The sequence below is a fragment of the Onychostruthus taczanowskii genome, unplaced genomic scaffold (assembly GCF_017590055.1).
Source record: "Onychostruthus taczanowskii isolate IOZ18803 unplaced genomic scaffold, ASM1759005v1 scaffold323, whole genome shotgun sequence".
NCBI classification, from domain to species: Eukaryota; Metazoa; Chordata; class Aves; order Passeriformes; family Passeridae; genus Onychostruthus; species Onychostruthus taczanowskii.
This window is the reverse complement of record NW_024500606.1, coordinates 24,261-41,900: the sequence shown is the minus strand read 5'-3', so window position 1 is coordinate 41,900 and position 17,640 is coordinate 24,261. Positions and strand designations below refer to the sequence as shown.

The window sequence follows — 17,640 nt, the reverse complement described above, 5'->3', positions numbered from 1 at the left end:
TAGAAGGTTGTTAATAAATTTTTTCAGGCAACTCTTAATTTCTTGTCAAAACTACATTTTAAGAATAGCAGGTTTGTGTATTTTGGTTCCAAGGGAAGCGAGTAGCAGCTGATGCTTAGGGGTCATCTCCCTAAAGAGAAGCAGTAATTGAAGGGAATGCTGATGGGGCAGAAAGCCAAGCAGCTGCCAAGCTGGGTGCTGGCTGGCTGAATGGAGGGTACCAGGGTGAGAGACATGGGTGGTCTTAGGGCTGGGAGGGTAGAAATTTCACACATAAAGCAGGTTAAAAGTGAAATATAGGTAAAGTAAAATACACAGCTGGCAGTATGCGTATTTCAGTGCAGCTTAGGCTGGTAAAATGTCTCCGCAAGTGACACTGATCTAAAACAGTCCTAATTCAGGCCTCTGACAAGATTATGCTGCCCTTCACCACACAGACCATGTTGAGATGCCGGGGAATATTTAATTATATAATTCTCATTATTATTTATCACCAAAGTCTTAAACTACTAATTATATGTCTGTGCACATCTGTGTGTAAACAGAGCCTGAAATGAATGCATACAGATTCCTTTGTGGAAGGAAATTACCCGGATGTTTCAGGTCATTGTTGCTCTCTGTTTTGAGAACTTTTTACTGAAAAAGATTTGTGATTTTCCCACAGATGGTCTTCCATACATGCGCTCTTCTAATTTTAGGGACTAGCATTTCTTTAAAATGTAACTTTTCTTTGAGGCCCATTTGAAAAACTGGTTTTCTGAGAAGATGTGTCTGAATATGTGTTCCTAGCTGTATTTGCCTTTTTTTTTTTAATTGCTAGATAACTTGAGTGTGTTTCTTTAGTTAGGAGTGTGTAGAGTATATATTGTCAGATATTAAACTCTATTTACATCTCCCCCAGGAATTCCTTTAAGTCAAAGTAATACCTTTCTGGTCAGTAGCCCTGGGTGGACTTTTTTCCCCCATAAACAAGTGTAGTTGCCTGTGTGAAATATTCATGCTCTTGGCATCCTGTGTTAAATTAACTAGTCACACAGTTTATTTGTGGGTTTTATAAAGAAGTGTATGCTTTTGCTTTGTGCTTAGCTGCTTAGTGGCCTAAATTTTTTCTTATCAGCCTTTCCCAGTTTCCTGTAAGAGTGTCAGCTAGGGAAGGTGAGGAGCATGCCAGAGGGCTTTAGTTGGTGTTTGGTAAAAGGGAGATTGTGTTTGAGCCCATATTGTGCCAGGATGTTACTAAACCAGAATTTGGTGTTTGTGTGATTGATTAAATAGTAAAGCATCAAACAATGAGGATATAAACAAATGTAGGAGTAAGATTGAATGAGAAAGTATAGCCAAGGACAAGAAACTATCAGTCTGCATTAATCTCAGTACTGCAATAATACATCTGAGATTGCCCATTCTTTCCAAACTGAAACAGTAAAATTCCTCCTTTTACTGTTGTTGGGAGAGGAACCAGGGGCATTGCATTGTGACTGGGAGACAAGCCACATCCTTCAGTCTTGCTCTTCCTAAATACCTGCCACTTCTGTCATTGTGTTGCTCTTCCTGTGGAACAGAGCTGGTGGCTGCAACAATATGCAAAAAAGCCAAGTGTCAGCAGTTCTGAAATGGCCTATTCATTATACTGCAGTACTGCAGTGTCAGCCATCAATAGATATCACATCTTGCTTTGCTCAGAAGCATTTTATTTTGCTTCAAGCGTTTGTATAATTTCTCCCCTGTTCTGTGGTAGAGCTGGAACCTGTACCCCAGCAGCAGCTGCTGAGCACCAAAGTATGCTAATGGTTTCCTTATTGCACAGGGACTTATCTATAACTTGCATCTAAAATAGGGTGCATAGATTGTCAGTTGTTTGGAATTGCCTCAAATTCAGGTGACTCACTTCTGTTCCAAAGACCTGTTCAGACATGTGCTGCTGCTGCCAGAGAAGGAAGCATGTAGCCACATCACCTTGCCTTGGCAATGTTGAATGATACAGTGACAGTGAACTGTAATCAACTCTAAATGCTTTTGAGAAGACAGAAAAAACAAAACCAGATGCATTGTGTTAGGGAAACAAATGTTATCTGGCTGCAGAGAAATGAGTTTTGAGGAGGAAGAGGAGCTGCTGGACTCCTGTCCATTGTAAAAATGTCAAATTCTGTAGCAGTGGCACAGGGAAGTCTGTAACCAAGGAGAGCTCATCCCTTGAAGGTTTGCGGACTAAGGCAGTCAGTGGTGAACTATAGTGTGCCTGAATACACATCATGATGAAGGTACAGAAAAGTGGTCATTAACCCAAGACTTAACAGATTCGTTTGTGTCCAGAATTGCTAGACTGAGCCCATAGCCTCCAGTTGATTTTGAACATACTTCTTACCCAGCAGAAGCTTTTTCTCTCCTTATATTCTTTTGTATTTCTTGGCTTCTGCAGCTCACTCCTGAGCAAAGCCACCTGCTTGTGATGAAATGCTGCTATTGTCCCTGACTTCATTGTTTGTACTCTTCTGAGAGAGATTAATTAGTAGGTTAATTTATGTCAGTGTCTTGCAGTCTCTGAAATATAAAATTATAATACCACAATCCTTTATCTTTGCAAAATTTTAAAAAATACTCATGGTCTGTTTCCATTTGAATTTATATCCAGTGTTGGGATTGATGATGCTGTTGCTGTAACGGTATGTGTATTTATGGCATTGTCTTTGCAATGGTTATGCATGTGTATATTTGTGCTTACAGATCCATCAGGACAGAAGCTATTTCCTGGTTTTGCTGAACATGAGTGTTTCACATGTTGGTTATCTGTTGCTGTTGAATTTTGAATGGGTAGTGCGTGGGGATGGAAATCATAACTGAGCCTCCTCAAAGTGCATACAGGAGTCTCCAAAGCTGCTCTTTATTGTACTTCTCACATGCATTTGGGTGTGGAGCCGAGTGTCCTCAGAAGGATTCTTTGCATCACAGGTTGCAGCCTGCAGCATGCAGTGTGGTGCAAAACTTTCTGCAGCCCCCAGAGCCCCTCACTGTCCCTCTGTGATAGCCGTATGTACAAATACGTGCCTCTCTGAGCACAGGTAATTAAGAAAGCAATAAATATCAAATGTAGTACTACTAACAGTATAGCAGGTTTTGTACAGCTGATTTTGCTCTTTGAGAGTAGCATTACCTATTTATATATTTCTGGACATAAGTATATTGAAATCTGTTGGTGGCTGGATTGAATTTTGAGCTTCTCAGTGGCTGATACACATCCCATGTTCTTTAGTGGGGAGGTGACACAGCTGTGCGTGCGTTATGAGTGGATATATTTTTAACAGTGTTGAGATGTTCCTATGGGCAGCTCTGTGGTGCTGAAGCAGAAAAGTGGGGTAGCACACAGAAATGGAAGACAGCTTATCTCATCTGGGGAGGATGGAGTCAAATATGGGATTCATGAAGGTGGTTGATGCAAAGCATCCAGGAAAAGCTGGAGGCATGTGGAGGAGATGATTTGTAGCATAGAGGCTTGTCTATTAGCATGGAGTTAAACCTTAAATTATATAAATTGACAAATCTACAGTGACTTAAGTGTAGACTCAGACCAGCTGGAGATAAGATCTGGCATGTGCTAAGTTCAAAGCTATTGCTGTTTAACGTTCCTTTTCTTTTATTCCAAATAAATCTTGAGCAGAAACCGAATTGTGGTCTCTGTCTCTCTGGGTGCCTCCCAGTGAACCCCGGCCAGCCCCGGGTCGGCAAACAGCGGAGGAGGGGCAGCCCCGAAGTGACCGACAGCAGGGGGACACTCTCTGGTGCCCCGAGGGTACTGAGGGCAGCTAGGCTGGTCGCCTTTGCATCAGAAGAGATGCTGGAGACATCGGTGGAGGGTAAAAGGTCGACTCTCAGCAGGGGGCCAGTCCAAGGTTTATTCGGAGCTCCCCAGAGGGCCCCACTCCTCAGGGGGCGCCGTGCTCAGAGTCCAACAAAGGAATCTCAAGGTTACATTTAAAGGGGGGGAGGAAACCGAGGGTAGATACATTTGCTGACCAATAAAGACCCTCCAGGGATACAGCCTTAGGGGATGGACATTTGGGATAGCGTATAACATCATCCTTGGGGGGCTGACCCCTGGCTTCGGGCTAATCACTCGACGGCTTTGACCAAAAGATCTGGATAGAAGGGATGGGATGCTGAGTGACTGACAGAGAGCCTGGGCGGGGATTTGGGGGATGATCTCAACACAGGAGAATGGTTACACAGGTAGAGGAAGGGAGTACAAAAAGGGGTACATCAACTGGGGAGAATAAGGGGATACAAAATCAAAACTATTACAAAGTATAAAAGCACACTATAACAGGCTGGCAGCAATACAGTGTTAGTTTTTGGAGCAAATGGGTTCTGAGAAGTTGTGAACCCGGCTCTACATTGCTTGCATGTGTGCCTTGTGTGCTGTGTGTGGCAGTTGTACTGAGCAAGTGTCTGGTGAATCTTGTTTTTCAGGATGATCTCATTCTTCACTATAAAGCTCTGCAGCTTGTCTGCACCTTGGCTAGTGTTGCCACTGTTGTTGCTACAAAATCCTTGGCATTTGCAATTAAATTCACAACCAGTAAGCAAGGCTCAGCACATCTGTCACCAGAACACAGAGCTGCCTTTCCCAGTGGAAACCATCCTTTGACTCACACAAGCATTTATTGGTGGTATAACCTTCTGAGTATTCTCAGTGTCTTTATTCCTGTTTTTCACCTTTTGTTGGGTTGCATCTTTAGTTAGAAAAGCTTTGCTGTCTGCAAGGATTTATGCACAGTCAGAGATTTTGTAATTTCCAGCATAGGCTCTGAGACTTCTTGTTTTCCTAGTTATATACATTTGAAGGCTGAGATCTGAGCTGCCAGGTTAGACAAGGTCCTGAGCTGCAGAAGGTAACAATGAGAAGATACTTTAGAAACAGTGGAATGTAAGGAGAGTACCATGGATTTGTGGGGTGAAGTGGTCCTGTTCATGCATGCTCTGCCTTGGTCAGAGTGATCTCCTGTGACTCTGGGCCAGTAACCCATGTTATGTGATCTTTTTAGGCATGTGCACACCGCTGGAAAAACATCTACTATGAGACAGAGTATATCTTGCCCCATGGCTTCTGCAACATCATTCCTCCTGACCTGCAGTCCAAAGGGAGGAAGCTCTTGCCCTGCTATGAAGGTAAGGAGTCAGGCCAGGAGTGGAGCTTATAATGTCTCTTGCTATGCTTCTAATAATACAGCAACCTTCACTACTGATTTTATTTTTTAACATGTGACTGCCTTGTGGCCTAGCTGTGGTGGCAGTTGGGTTTTGGATGAAGTTGGGAGAACAGCACAATGACTGGATTCTGTGGCATGGTTGCACTTTACTGGAGGAATGAAAAGTTTCTGAATTGTGTTTTGAGGCAGCAGCTCTCCCCTTAGGTAAATAATGAGAAGATATTGCTATGAGCTTGGCCTTTTGTCCTTCACTGTGACATGGAATAAAAATCCTGAATTATGTTGCAGTCACAAACGAATTTGCCTATTTTGTGGAAACACTTCCATTTTTATATTGCTGTTTATCAGAGGATTGGGATGTGGGACAGGGAGAAGGGTTACTTTCCTCACTTCGGGGTACTTCTGCAACAATTTATATTAAATTGCTGCTGTGTTAAGATCTGGGTTTGAGGTGGATACAGAGGGAGGGCTCCACCTCTGAGCCATGGATGGCTGTGCCTTTTGGTTCTGCACCAAGTTCCATGTGCCATAATTTTAATTTCTCCTTACCATTTTTTAAAGACTTCAGAAGACAGAGTCTCTTTGGCCAAAAACAATTAACTGAAAAAGAGGCACAAATGTATTGTTAGGTAGAAGAGAGTATCTCCTAAGATTCTTGGCCTTGAGAGGAATGTTTTGGGGAAAGCACCCTTGCTTCCTCCTTTCTTTCATTTCTTCATTGTAGAAGCCTGAGGAAGTGGGCAAATTTGGAGGACAACATACAGCAGGGTTTGTTGTGGACAAGACCTCTGATTTTACTTATTTGCTTTTAACTAGTTGCCCTCCTGTCCATAGCTGGCAGCAGCCAGCAGCAGGCTTGGTGCTGGCATTAGTAAGTTGGAGAGGGATAAGGCAGTGAATGTCCTGTTTCTCTGTTGCTATTGAATGGCAAGTTTCTCTGTTGCTATTGAGTGGCCAGGTCCTAGCTCGGTGGTCTGTAAAGCCAGGTTTGTGACAGAACTGTGTCCATTTCATGCTCACAGTTCTGAGGTGGCTCCTCACCTCCCTCTGGGCTTTGCTTAGGAATCTGCCATTGCAAACCTACACACCTTTTGGAGATGGCAGACACTTGTGCATTGATGTTTTCCTGCCCTGAAATTGGTCATTATTTGATATGTCAGAAGTTTTGAGGGACTTGGACCAGCCATGCTAGCTGCTGTGCAGCAGAGTACATATAAGCTATATAAGCTTTCCTGTTGTGGGTACTGTATTTGTCCTTTCCTGCCTCTGTGCCCTCTTTGTTAGTGTCAGTAAAATCAGGATAAGGCCTCACACTGATGTTGTACACTGCAAATCATCTGATATTAACTTTATGGACATTGTGCACGTGCAGGAATGCCAATGGCACTCCCTTTGAGCCTTTTTTACTGCTCCTGCACTGCCTGAAGCCATGGTGGGGATGTGGTTTCTGTAAGAGAAGAATCACTTGTGTTTATGTGTCATGTTTTTGGAGTAAAACTGCTGTTAATCTGACGGGATATTTGCCAGGAATTGCTAAAAAATAGAAATGTGTGGGCCTAGTACACGTAGAGCAGCCAGTGGAAAGTTGGCAGGGTTGATGCAGTACTATGCTGACTTAATTAATTGCATAGTAAAGTGAAAATTGAATGTTTGGGACTGATTCCCACCCAGCCCCCCACTCCATCAAACATGAAATCACAGTGTCACAAGGAATGGCTGCATTTGTGTACTCCTGATTCTTTACATTTCAATAAAACAAGCTCCAAGAGAGATAGCTATGGTGTATCACACAGAGCAGTTAATTGTTTAAGGTTTGCTGAGAAATAAGTTTGCAGTCATCCATGTAACTTTTTTCCCTTCACTTTCTGGAAGGAGCAGAATAATTTTCCTCCACTGACACTGATGAATGGCTAATGCAAAGCATCGAGTCTGAAGTGCTTCTACACTAACAGACTCTGTGGCTATTGCTGGGAGGCTGCCAGACCTGTGGCTGCAAACCCTGCTCTAGGACACATGCCTTTGCCCGACAAGATTCCAGTGTCTCAACCTTCTCTGGATCTTGCCATGTGCAAATAGGGGTAGACAGTAGTGTGCTTGCTTCCAGAAGCCTTGTTTTTAGGGCAGCTAAGGTGATAAGTCTCAACAAGTGAAGGGTGCAGGCCAGCTGAGTGCACATCAGGAGGAAATGGAAATTTCCGGACTAGATGGCACTGGTGCAACGGCATAGTTGCATCAACCATAGTTGCATAGAATCTCAATCCATCTTATTCTTGCCTTGCTTCCCTGAAAGGGCTGACAGAAGTCTGGAATTGAGCAATAATTAGAACACAGCAGCAAACTGAATAGTAAAATACAATCTCTCTGAGTAGGAACTAATCTGGTTTAGATGAGCTCGATGTGGTATAGCTGCTCTATGGGGCCACAGTTTTCCAGGCAATACTTTCAACTGGTTATTTTTCCCATAGTTTTAAGGGCTTTCCAAAAAAGGGAGCTGCTTCTTCATTCCCCCAGTGCATTCGGTTTACAAAGAAGGATGGTTGTGTGTACTGTGAGAGGCAGTCTAGCTGATGAGGAGAGCTGGAATGGTTTCCTGCTCCTCTGTGGTAAGAATTGGTGGTGGAAGTGGGGAAGAGTGATGATCCCTTTGGTTAGTAAGGGGAACAGCACATGATCATATTCCTTGCATCCAAAACAAAAAGTAATTTTTCCCATGGTCCAAACCACATTTGGTTTTCTGGGAGCCATCAAAACATCCCTGCTTTATGGTGGAAACTCAGTATCACAGTGCTAGGTCAGAAAGATTACTACTGTTTCTTCCTAGAGCAGTGAAACACTGTAATACAGGAAACAAAAAGCTTTTAGTGCATATGATAGTTTATATCTTTGAGGATGATAGATTATTTTATTGTACTCTATAGCTTAGTTTATGTTATGGCATTGAAGGTTGCTTAGACTGGCAGAGAGTTTTGTTCAAAGAAAAAGTTCGGGGCATTTACCTTCAGAATTGTCGCACATCAAAGATTATTCTTTTTGCTTGTGTGTTATTTTTTGCAATTACTTCTTCCTCCGTCTCACTTTTCTTGTAACCTGAGATCATCCTGGCTACAAACCACTGCCATCTTCTTCTCTTTTTTCCTGAATGTGTTATTCATGGCACATCTTTGAAGTTGCACAGGCTGCAACCTCCTCCAGACTCAACCTTATCATGCTGCTTTGCTGTCAGCTGTTGCTGCAGGAGTTTCATGGCTTGCGGTCTCTGTAATCAGGAATGCACAGCAGTAGGCAGGGAGACAAAAAAGAATAAAGAAGTGTGGAAACAACAAATTTGCCCTTGACTGCAGTTATTGCCTGGAACTATGTGAAAACAAATAAATTTAACATCATGCACAGGTGGTATGCACAGGCATACAAAAACTGTGAGCTGATACGATAACTGCATAATTTCCATCTAGTTGGTTGCTTTACTTCATGGCTGGCTGGCTATGTTGTATGAGTGACAGGTGTCACTCGCACTGAAGTGGAGGCGAGGTAGAAGCAATCTAGGTTTTCATCCCTTTTGGGCTCATCTATTGCTTGGGAGAGGCAGAGTAGCTCTAGGGATACAGAAGTCTGTGATGCAGGGATATGACCATTTAGGATGAGTGGCACTCCTTGGCCATGGGTGCATGGGTGGAAAAGAATTTTGCTTGGATATGGAGGCAGGTGTACATCACTGCAGATGGGAGTTAGAGGAGCAGATAAGAAGGGGTAGTTTTGTGCTGAAAGGGTTAGGCAGAAATCCAGGAGTCCAGTGTCTGTCTGTACTGGGCTGCTGGTTTGTTGGGGAGGACTATATCTATCTTGATTCCCCCTGAAGTTGGTGTGCTGGTCTCTCGTCTGTGTTGCTAGAGCTTTAAATTCTCAAACAGCCCCGATGTCTGAGGTGTTTGGGCCTCCATGTTTACATTTCCACTTGTGAAATGTCATGGCCTTGGCAGTGAAGACTGAAGCAAACAGAGCCTGAAGACAGGAAGAAAGCAAATGTCACCCCAGACTTCTAAACAGGCAGCCAAAGAAGCCATTCAATATTTCAGCCTTCTCTGCAATTTCTCTTGCAAGGGGTCCCTGTTTCCACTCAGCAGTGGAACCTACATTTTCTTTAGTACCCTTTTGTTGTTGATGTATCTGAAGGAGCCCTTCTTGTTAGCCATGATACCTTTCACCAGATTTAATTCCAAATGGGCTTTGACCTTCCTCATTGCATCATGCAAGGGTGGGGATCCTGCTATAGTGAATGCAGGGCTTTTAGGACATGCACAGAATTATTTTTCAGGAAATGCTGGAGGAAGGAATGAAATGCTGGAGGAATGAAAAAAATGTTCACATTGATAAAAAAATATTTTTCTCCAGGCAAGTACTGCCTGGAGAATCTGTATGTGGAGAGTTAGCAGTTCAGAACCCCAACACTTGCTGAATAGCTATGAGCTAATATGGGCTTCAGTTCTCAGTAGAATTGTCATGCGTTACCACTAGGAGACCCAGCTGTGCTTCTGGTCTGCTGGGATGCATATCACTTTTGGCAGGACCCTGTCTTGGTCAAGAGTGTTGGGCATTTGGACTGTAATTTGTGGATCAAGTCTCTATTCTGCATGTTGTCTCCAAATGAACTTCTCCCTGTGCAACTGGTATGACCTCAGCAAATGTCTGAATTTCTGAACATCTTTATGATGTTAGGAAGAGGCTATATGTAGTACAAAAGGGAGAATGGTATGTGTGTGTGTATGTATGTCTACATAAAATATTTTGCAAGAAGGCAGCATTTTTTATAATTAATTCCTTTGGATCTTCAATAAGACAAAATGCAACTCCAAAGGGACTTGCTTGGTTCCAGAGGCAGTTTGCTCATCGATTTCATTATAATTTTTATCATTTAGCAATGAGTTAATGAAGCTTAAAATAAAAGTATAAAAAAGTTTCACAGTTATCAGGTTGTATGTTAAATGGTTTCTGAACATGAATTACTGTAATATACAGGAAGTAGTGATATTATGGTAGATATTTGAAAACAATGCTCTGGAAAAAAACTGGGAAGGCTCTGATCCAGCTGTAAATTTCAAGTACTTCCAAGATGAAAGTATTTGAATTCGGGTGGGGTGGAAAGTGGTTTTCTTTTTTTCCTCTTTTTTCCTGCTTCTCACCATGAACTTAATGTATTCCTAAAATATTTATTTTCTCATCATCAAAAAGATGAAGTAAAAATTCCTCAGGTTTTAGAGGGCAAGTGATTGCTATATAAAATCCATAAAAAAAACCTGTAAGGTGCTGGTTGGGTTCCCTGTGAACTGGGATCTCTAAGCACGCAGCCATGAAAATCAGCAGATCTGAACATCCTGCAAAAGAGACTGTTGTCTGATCATGTAGATACACATGGCTTTTCCTCAGCACTGTTTTCTTCCTGGAGCTTGTGTCCTGAAGCACCCTCACCAGAAATGTTTCTGGAGGCTTTGATGACTGTCATTGTAGGGGAATATCACTTTATTTCTCTGAGATAGTAATGGGCCTGAGAGTTAAACCTCCTAGAGCAGAGTCTGTGGCACACAGGCACGTGCATCACTTTTTGCTTCCCCCTTCTGAGCAGTGATGATCTGCTACAGGTGGAAGTCTCTTGTAATGCACCTTTACTGGAGCAATGCTGTTGCTCTTTTCATGCTGCTGTGGTACTGCTTGTTTAGCATCTCTGTAGGAGCATGCTGGTCTCCCTCCCCAGCTGGCTCCTTGAGGTACTCCCTGATGTGGGTGAGTATGCTGCATGGTGCACCTTGGTGGCTGATCCACTGATAAAACCCAGGAGCCCTGCATGCTGGTGTCTCTCCAGGCTGTGTGAGTAGCAACTCAAGTGGCTCAGGTGAAGCATGTGTGCTGTGCCAGGGATGACCACAGTTTGTTTTCTTCCCTTCTTCCATCCAGAGTACAAGAAGAAGTATGGGGAGGAGCATGGTTCATGCCAGGCAGGGATCGCAGGCTTCTTCACCAAGGTGAGCTGAGGCACATGCATGGAAAGCTTGGGGGTTGGTAAGTGACTCTCCTGTTGCATGTCCCAGGAGGAGATTCCCAAGTATGGCTTGGACAGTGGGCTGAGTGCTGAGAATGGTCCCTTCCTGCCAGCAACACCCTTCTGCCTTGTCTAATTTCTCAGGTGTCTGTTTCTTGCACAGTGACTGCGCAGTAGTTCATACTATGTGTATACATATGTTATAAATATGTGTATGTGTCTCTCAAGCTCTGTGGACAAGTATAAATGAATTGACTCTGGAAATGTCTTCAGGGAATAATCATATTATGTACATCCCAAAACTTGCATAGGGGTGTTTCTCTGTCATTAGCTCTTTACTGTAAGTGATGATGTAAAAGTCTTTCTTGAATTATTTTGTTTATGTATATGTACATGTGCATTAATATAATGCACATACATACAGAAGATAAACACTTTTTTTCAGTTCTACTACAGTTCTTTGTTGCAGAAAGATGGAGAAAAAAAATGTGGTAGAATATACACACCACAGTTGTTCTAAATACTTGACCACATTCTTTCCTGGACAGAAGAAGACTATCAGCCATGTTTCAGTTTTGTCAATAACGAATTTGTAGCCTTATGCCTGGAGGTTTTTTTTTTTTTCTTTTGTTGATGTTTCAGGGTTGTGGCTTTTTCACTTGCATGTTTTTGTTCTATTTTAAATTTTTTAAGAACATATACCCTCTCCTAATTATATATAAATGTGCACTGATCTACATAATGTATTGTCCAGGCTGATACAAATAGAATAAAGGTTTTCTCTTTCAGAAATTGCCTTCTGCCATTTCAGTAAACTGGGATGGCAGGCAATGTTGCCACAAGGGCACTGTTTGGTAACTGGATGTTCAGCCAGCAGCAGCTGTTTCCTGACTTATCTCCTCTCCCCAGCCTGTTTCTGTTCCCAGGCTTAAATTTTCCTTTGCTACCCTAGTTCAAAAGATACCTTTGAACTTTTATCACTTCAGTCTGACGGCAGCAGGAAATGCAGATAAATGGCTTTTTGGGTCAAACAGGTGATCCTCTATCCTGTATTCAGTGCTTTGGGTGGTAGTTTTTCCTGTCAGTAAGTGACCTGACAGGTATGGCCCATAACAAGGAAAAAGCTATTTCTAAGCACATGCTGCTCTTTGGTTGGTGTTGTATTCCTGTCCATGTATTAGGAGAATCCCTTGTTTTACATCTCCCCCCTCAACTGGAACTGGTCACCTGAAGGGGACTCGGATATAATATCAATTTCCCACAAGGATGGAGTCCATGATTTTGCATTGAATGGAGATGTGAGGAAAGCAGCTGTTCGCATGTCTTCTTGGAGGGTGGAGAACTTCCTGGGTTTAATGCTCCTCAGGCTTAATTTGGTCCTTTGCTGGAAGTATTTAAAACCACACCCACGAGCAAGGTTTTTCTGCAAGGATGCTGGATTTTTTGGGACAACACTTTGTGAATTTCTCTTGAATGTAAATGTATAGTGGATTTTGACTCAAAAACATTATACATTACTATCTACCTTTGAATGCTAAATGAAACTGTGCCTGATTTCTATGGTCTTTGAAAATGTTCAGTCACTCTGGTTGTCTGTAATGCTCCCAAGCCATTTTATGATGCTATGATGACTCTGTATTCAGGTTGTCTCTCAAAGACCAAAGTGTCTGATGACAGAGCTGGGCAAAATGTTCCACCTGGGACATAACACACATCCTGCTTGTTGAGTGCATGGCAGGTCTTTAGCTTCATAGTTGTAAAATCAAAATCCTTTGTGCTGTTTCATCATGGTTGGTTATTATAGCATGTCAGCCAGCATCAAGGCATAATCTGTAGCTGAGTGGTGGGTTCTGGGTGGGCTGAGGTACTTCTGTCTCTGGGTCTTCTGAAGGATGTTTGGGAAAGGCAGCAAGTAGAGAGATTTTTCAGAGAACTATGTTAGCAGGGATAACCTTGATGGTTAGTAAGGTTGAGGAAAGTCTTCTGTAGCAGCAGAAGAGCTGAGCAGAAGTGGACTACGAAAGGGCAATCTGTCACTAGGGTATATGCAGTGACCTCCAGGTTTGGGAAGAAGGAAGGATACTGTTCAAATGCACACAGAATGGAGGTTGTTACAGATAGACTTATTATTGGTGTTTCAAGTAAATATCCTGTTCCTTCTCGATTAATGTGTAAAGGGTTGATTGTTATTTTTTCCTCCTACCCTTCTTCACACACACTTCCATTTTTCCTGTTATAGGAACTGGTCATCATGGGGGCACCAGGATCTTATTATTGGACAGGAACTGTCAAAGTACTGAATCTCACTGACAACACATACTACAAGCTGAATGATGATGCTGTTATAGCCAGGAGGTACACATACCTTGGTAAGCAGCTCTCTAGTGCTCACTGTGAGTAGGAAATTCTCCAACAACGTGTTTCAAGGCCTTGATGCTGTAAAGTTGGTAGTGTTTGTTTCTGTGGTGATATAGAGTATTTTTATAAAAAGTGTGAAAGGAAGAATATTTGCATTAAAATTATACTTAACTGGAAGCAAAGAAGCATTCAAAATACTCAGTTTTTCTCTTGTTCTAACACTCTCCCCCCCACACTTTGTTGTAATTTTTTTGACTAATATAGAAAAGACATTTTAACAGCACATTGGATTGTGGTGATCTTCTTAACATTCTTGCCTTTGCCCTGTAATGGGCAAATTATTTATTACTAGTTGAACTGCATGTCTGCTTATGTGTGCCTTTAAAATGGGTGCGACAACTAATTACAGAATTTGTTGCAGATATATTTATTTCAACAAAAATAACACAATCTAAATGTGTTATTGGCAACTGAAGGAAGTTGTGAAAGGTTTGGATATAGGTACATCTTTAACTCAATTGGTTTTACTTGCTCTAAAACCAGCTAATGTCCCTGAAATGCTTAATTTAAAGGCTTCCACCTAACCTGAAGTGCCTAAGACTGTTGAGACCTAGAAAGCATTTCAGCAGTTTGATACTGTTTGACTAAAGTCTTGCGCTGACCTCTCATTTTTCTCTTAACCGTTAATAGTTAAAAAGCCACCATTCTGTAGATACTGGTTGGTGATAGCTAAATGAAGAGTTAATGTTTACCTGTTTGCAGACATAAATAGGTTTTGCCACTGATAGGTTTGAATTTATAGGGTTTACCATGTTGATGAGAGCCTCATAATTTGTAGCAAAAGAGCAAGGCAAATACAAAGGAGCCTTAGAAGGAAAGCTACTCTACTCATCTTTAATTATTATATCTTATTTTAATATAAGAAATAAAGCTGAATTTTTGATATTTTTCTTTCAAATACACGCATTTTTCTTTGCTATATCATCCCATTTTTCTTCTTGCCTAGAAAAAAATCTTTTAAAGCTGTTGTCTTCTCTTTGCCTACTTTAAGCTGTTGACTTCTCTTAGCCTGATCTTGTCTTCTGTCTCCCATGACTGAAAAGGAACATGATTTTCCAAGCCTTCCTGGGCAGTGATTTTAGCCAAAGGAGGACACTCCTGTCTGATCCAAGTGGACTGTTGCTCTTTGGCATGATACTTTCTCCGTGGTCATATGATCACTTTTCTCTTTTTGTGTATGCCTTTTCCTGTTTTACTTCCCTCTCTTGACTTGCAGTTGGCAAACTGCTCCCAATATGAGCTCCTTGTGTCCCTTGGTCATCTCCACACGCATGGCTTTCTTGTCTCAGCTTTTGAAAGCATACTGGAGGGTGCACTCTCACTTCCCATCCCCATTAACTTTTCAACAGAATATTGGTGCATCCTGAGCAGAAAGGTTGTTGAACTCTTAAGTGCAGCCAAGGAGCAGGGAAGCCTTATAAACCTGATCTGTCTGGCTGATCTGTTTTTCTGTCATGGTTATTTATTTATTTCCTTTACTTCTCAGGATATGCAGTGACAGCAGGTCATTTCTCTCAGCCGACTCTGACTGACATTGTAGGAGGAGCTCCCCAGGATGGAGGCATCGGAAAGGTGTGGCTCTTTATCAAACAGTAATGTGGGTTGGATGCAACAATGCATGGAATATAATACTGATGCAGTTCTAACATGTGTGAGAAGACAAGAGTTTTTTATCTGCAGGGTAATTTTGAGCACTGAGCAGGGGAGAGATGAGGTAGTTGGGTGAAGTTGTCAAATTTTCTCAACCTGTCCCTCATGATGCATTGCATCCTTTGCCCTTCTTCCCTCTCTTTCCCACCCAGTCTTTACAATGCCCATTTTAATGAGACACAGACAAGATCTCTTTTACACTGCTTTTGTTTAGGTTTAGGTATTACTTAAAACTTTCGTAGATATGAAAATACTTGTGAAAGAGAATTTGTCTTCTGCTTCTTTTATTCACACATTTGAGTATTTCAGTATTTACTTCAAGATAACATCTCTAGTAGAATGAGATTAGGTGACTTGACGCCATTTTTAAACTTCATAATACTTTGATGTTTAGTGTATTAGAGTCTGGGTTTTTGCCAGCTATACTTAGAAATCTTGATGATAATCTCTTAAGAAGGAAGGAAACAAAAAAGATCTTCTTAAGGGCATATATAGGTTCCATGTCCCAAAGATGTAAACAAGTGAATGGCTAGATGGAAATGGCTCTTGAGTTAGGCAAGCCTGGTTCTCCTGTGCTGAGTATCCACGTGCTATTGGAGAAACTGATTGAGGGTGAGCACTGTGTCCTCAAACCAAAGGTGGAAAAAGTGGGAGAGGGGAGAGGGAGAGAAGGAATGTAAAGAATCTGCTTTCTCTCTTTCTTCCAAATGCAATCCTTTTGGAAGATTTTGGCATTTTTGAGGCCTCCTGTCACCACTTGCTTGAGCAGAGATATCCTGCAGCCCCTTTCCATCTTCCTCCCTTTGGTTCTCATGCTCTTTAGTGACATGAGTTGTAGCTGAATCATAACAAGCAGTGAGAAGTCTTCATTACCCATAACACTGTCCTGTTCAGGCAGATTGTTTTTGGTAGTGACCATGTCCTGGGGGTAGCAGTGCAAGTGGGGAGAATGGGATAAGAGGATGAACTTGGTCCTTACACCTGATCTGGCATGACTAGGAGGTACAGGATATAGTAGCATCAGAGTTGCTACTGAGAGGACATGTGCATGAGAAAGACATAGTTTCCTTATCCCAGGTGTTCTGTTATGGCTGCTACAGTGCACCTTCCTTCCAAGCTGCTTTTCTGTGGAACAAATTTAATTTCTCTACAAGGGGGAGGGTGTGGAAACACACCTGCTAGCAAGAGATCCACAAGAAAGCAGCTGGCTGTGTAGTTTAAAGACTACTGCTCTAGTGTCTAAAGCTTACATTGTTCTCCCTTGGCATGGGATGCGGGTAGCAGGAACACATGGCAAAGTTTTAGTAAGGGGTGCTGAATACAGAACCTTACAATGAGCGGTCCTGTTGTGCTTTCCAAATACTCTAATAAGCTGATCTTTTCCACTTCTCTGATAGAAAATGATTAGCATTGCCACACCTTTTCGCTTAAGTTAAAGCCAAGATTCTTAATGAAACTGGGTCATTTCTCCAAAGTCACAAAGATTGTCATTATTTAAGACTGGGTTTGGAGTTGAGACACCTGGCAACATGGTATTTGTGCTAAACATGCCACTGCATAAGCTAGGGAGTCCTGTGTATATAGAGCAATTGTCCACAGTAAACCTGTGCTGTGTTCTTGACTGAAAACAGCTTTGAACTCTGTCTCACCACCTGTTAATAACTCACCACATTCCAGTTCTTGGCTCTTTCACATGGCCTTGGAAGTAAGAGATCCTCTGTCCTACAAACTGTGTGAGCACCTGCTAGGAGGGAGCCTGTGAAATGCCACAGGAATCTCAAAGACTGACTGAACCAGCCTTTCTGTTGAAGGGAATCCCTTTCTAGAAGCCATATACTTCACATCTGAAATTTTGGTACAAGGTGTGTTCTTGAACTTGAATCATCAATACTTTTATTCCTGAGGACTACAGATTAAACAGTTTCTCCTGTGGAAATGAGCAATGAATAGGCTGTGTTTGAATAGTTTTCTGATTTAAAAATTGCTTCAGACAGAAACAGTGGAAATGTTGTGGGTGGTCTGATTGGGATTTCTACCCTGACTGTTGCTAAAGCATCATGAGGTTTGTAATGCAGTATGTGCTGGCACATTTTCTTGATAAGAGAATGCTTGATGAAGGAAGGGGAGCAGAGTTACGCATTCTCAGTCTTCTGCCCTACTTATTTCCAGATGGTCTCCAGATGCCACTTATTTGAGAGTTGTAAAGTTGCCTGCCTAGGTGCTTTTAAGTGCACACATGTGCACATACATGACATGCATAAGTGAATAAAAAAAAGTAGGCAACAAGATAATATTCAAGTGTTTCTTATGACAAGCCTGTGATTTTTCAGGACAGTG

At 42.0% G+C, this 17,640-nt stretch overlaps 1 protein-coding gene across 1 annotated transcript in view; it reads left to right on the top strand.

The window, feature by feature from the left end:
- The window catches only part of LOC121339049 (integrin alpha-9-like), a gene marked incomplete at its 3' end in the record, with an annotated part of 45,343 nt that overhangs the window by 11,757 nt on the left and 15,946 nt on the right, over positions 1 to 17,640 (top strand). The window contains exons 4-7 of the mRNA XM_041410516.1: positions 5,040 to 5,163; positions 11,151 to 11,218; positions 13,475 to 13,604; positions 15,140 to 15,225. Coding sequence (XP_041266450.1) covers positions 5,040 to 5,163; positions 11,151 to 11,218; positions 13,475 to 13,604; positions 15,140 to 15,225 — 408 coding nt within the window. The remainder of the gene's footprint in view (positions 1 to 5,039; positions 5,164 to 11,150; positions 11,219 to 13,474; positions 13,605 to 15,139; positions 15,226 to 17,640) is intronic.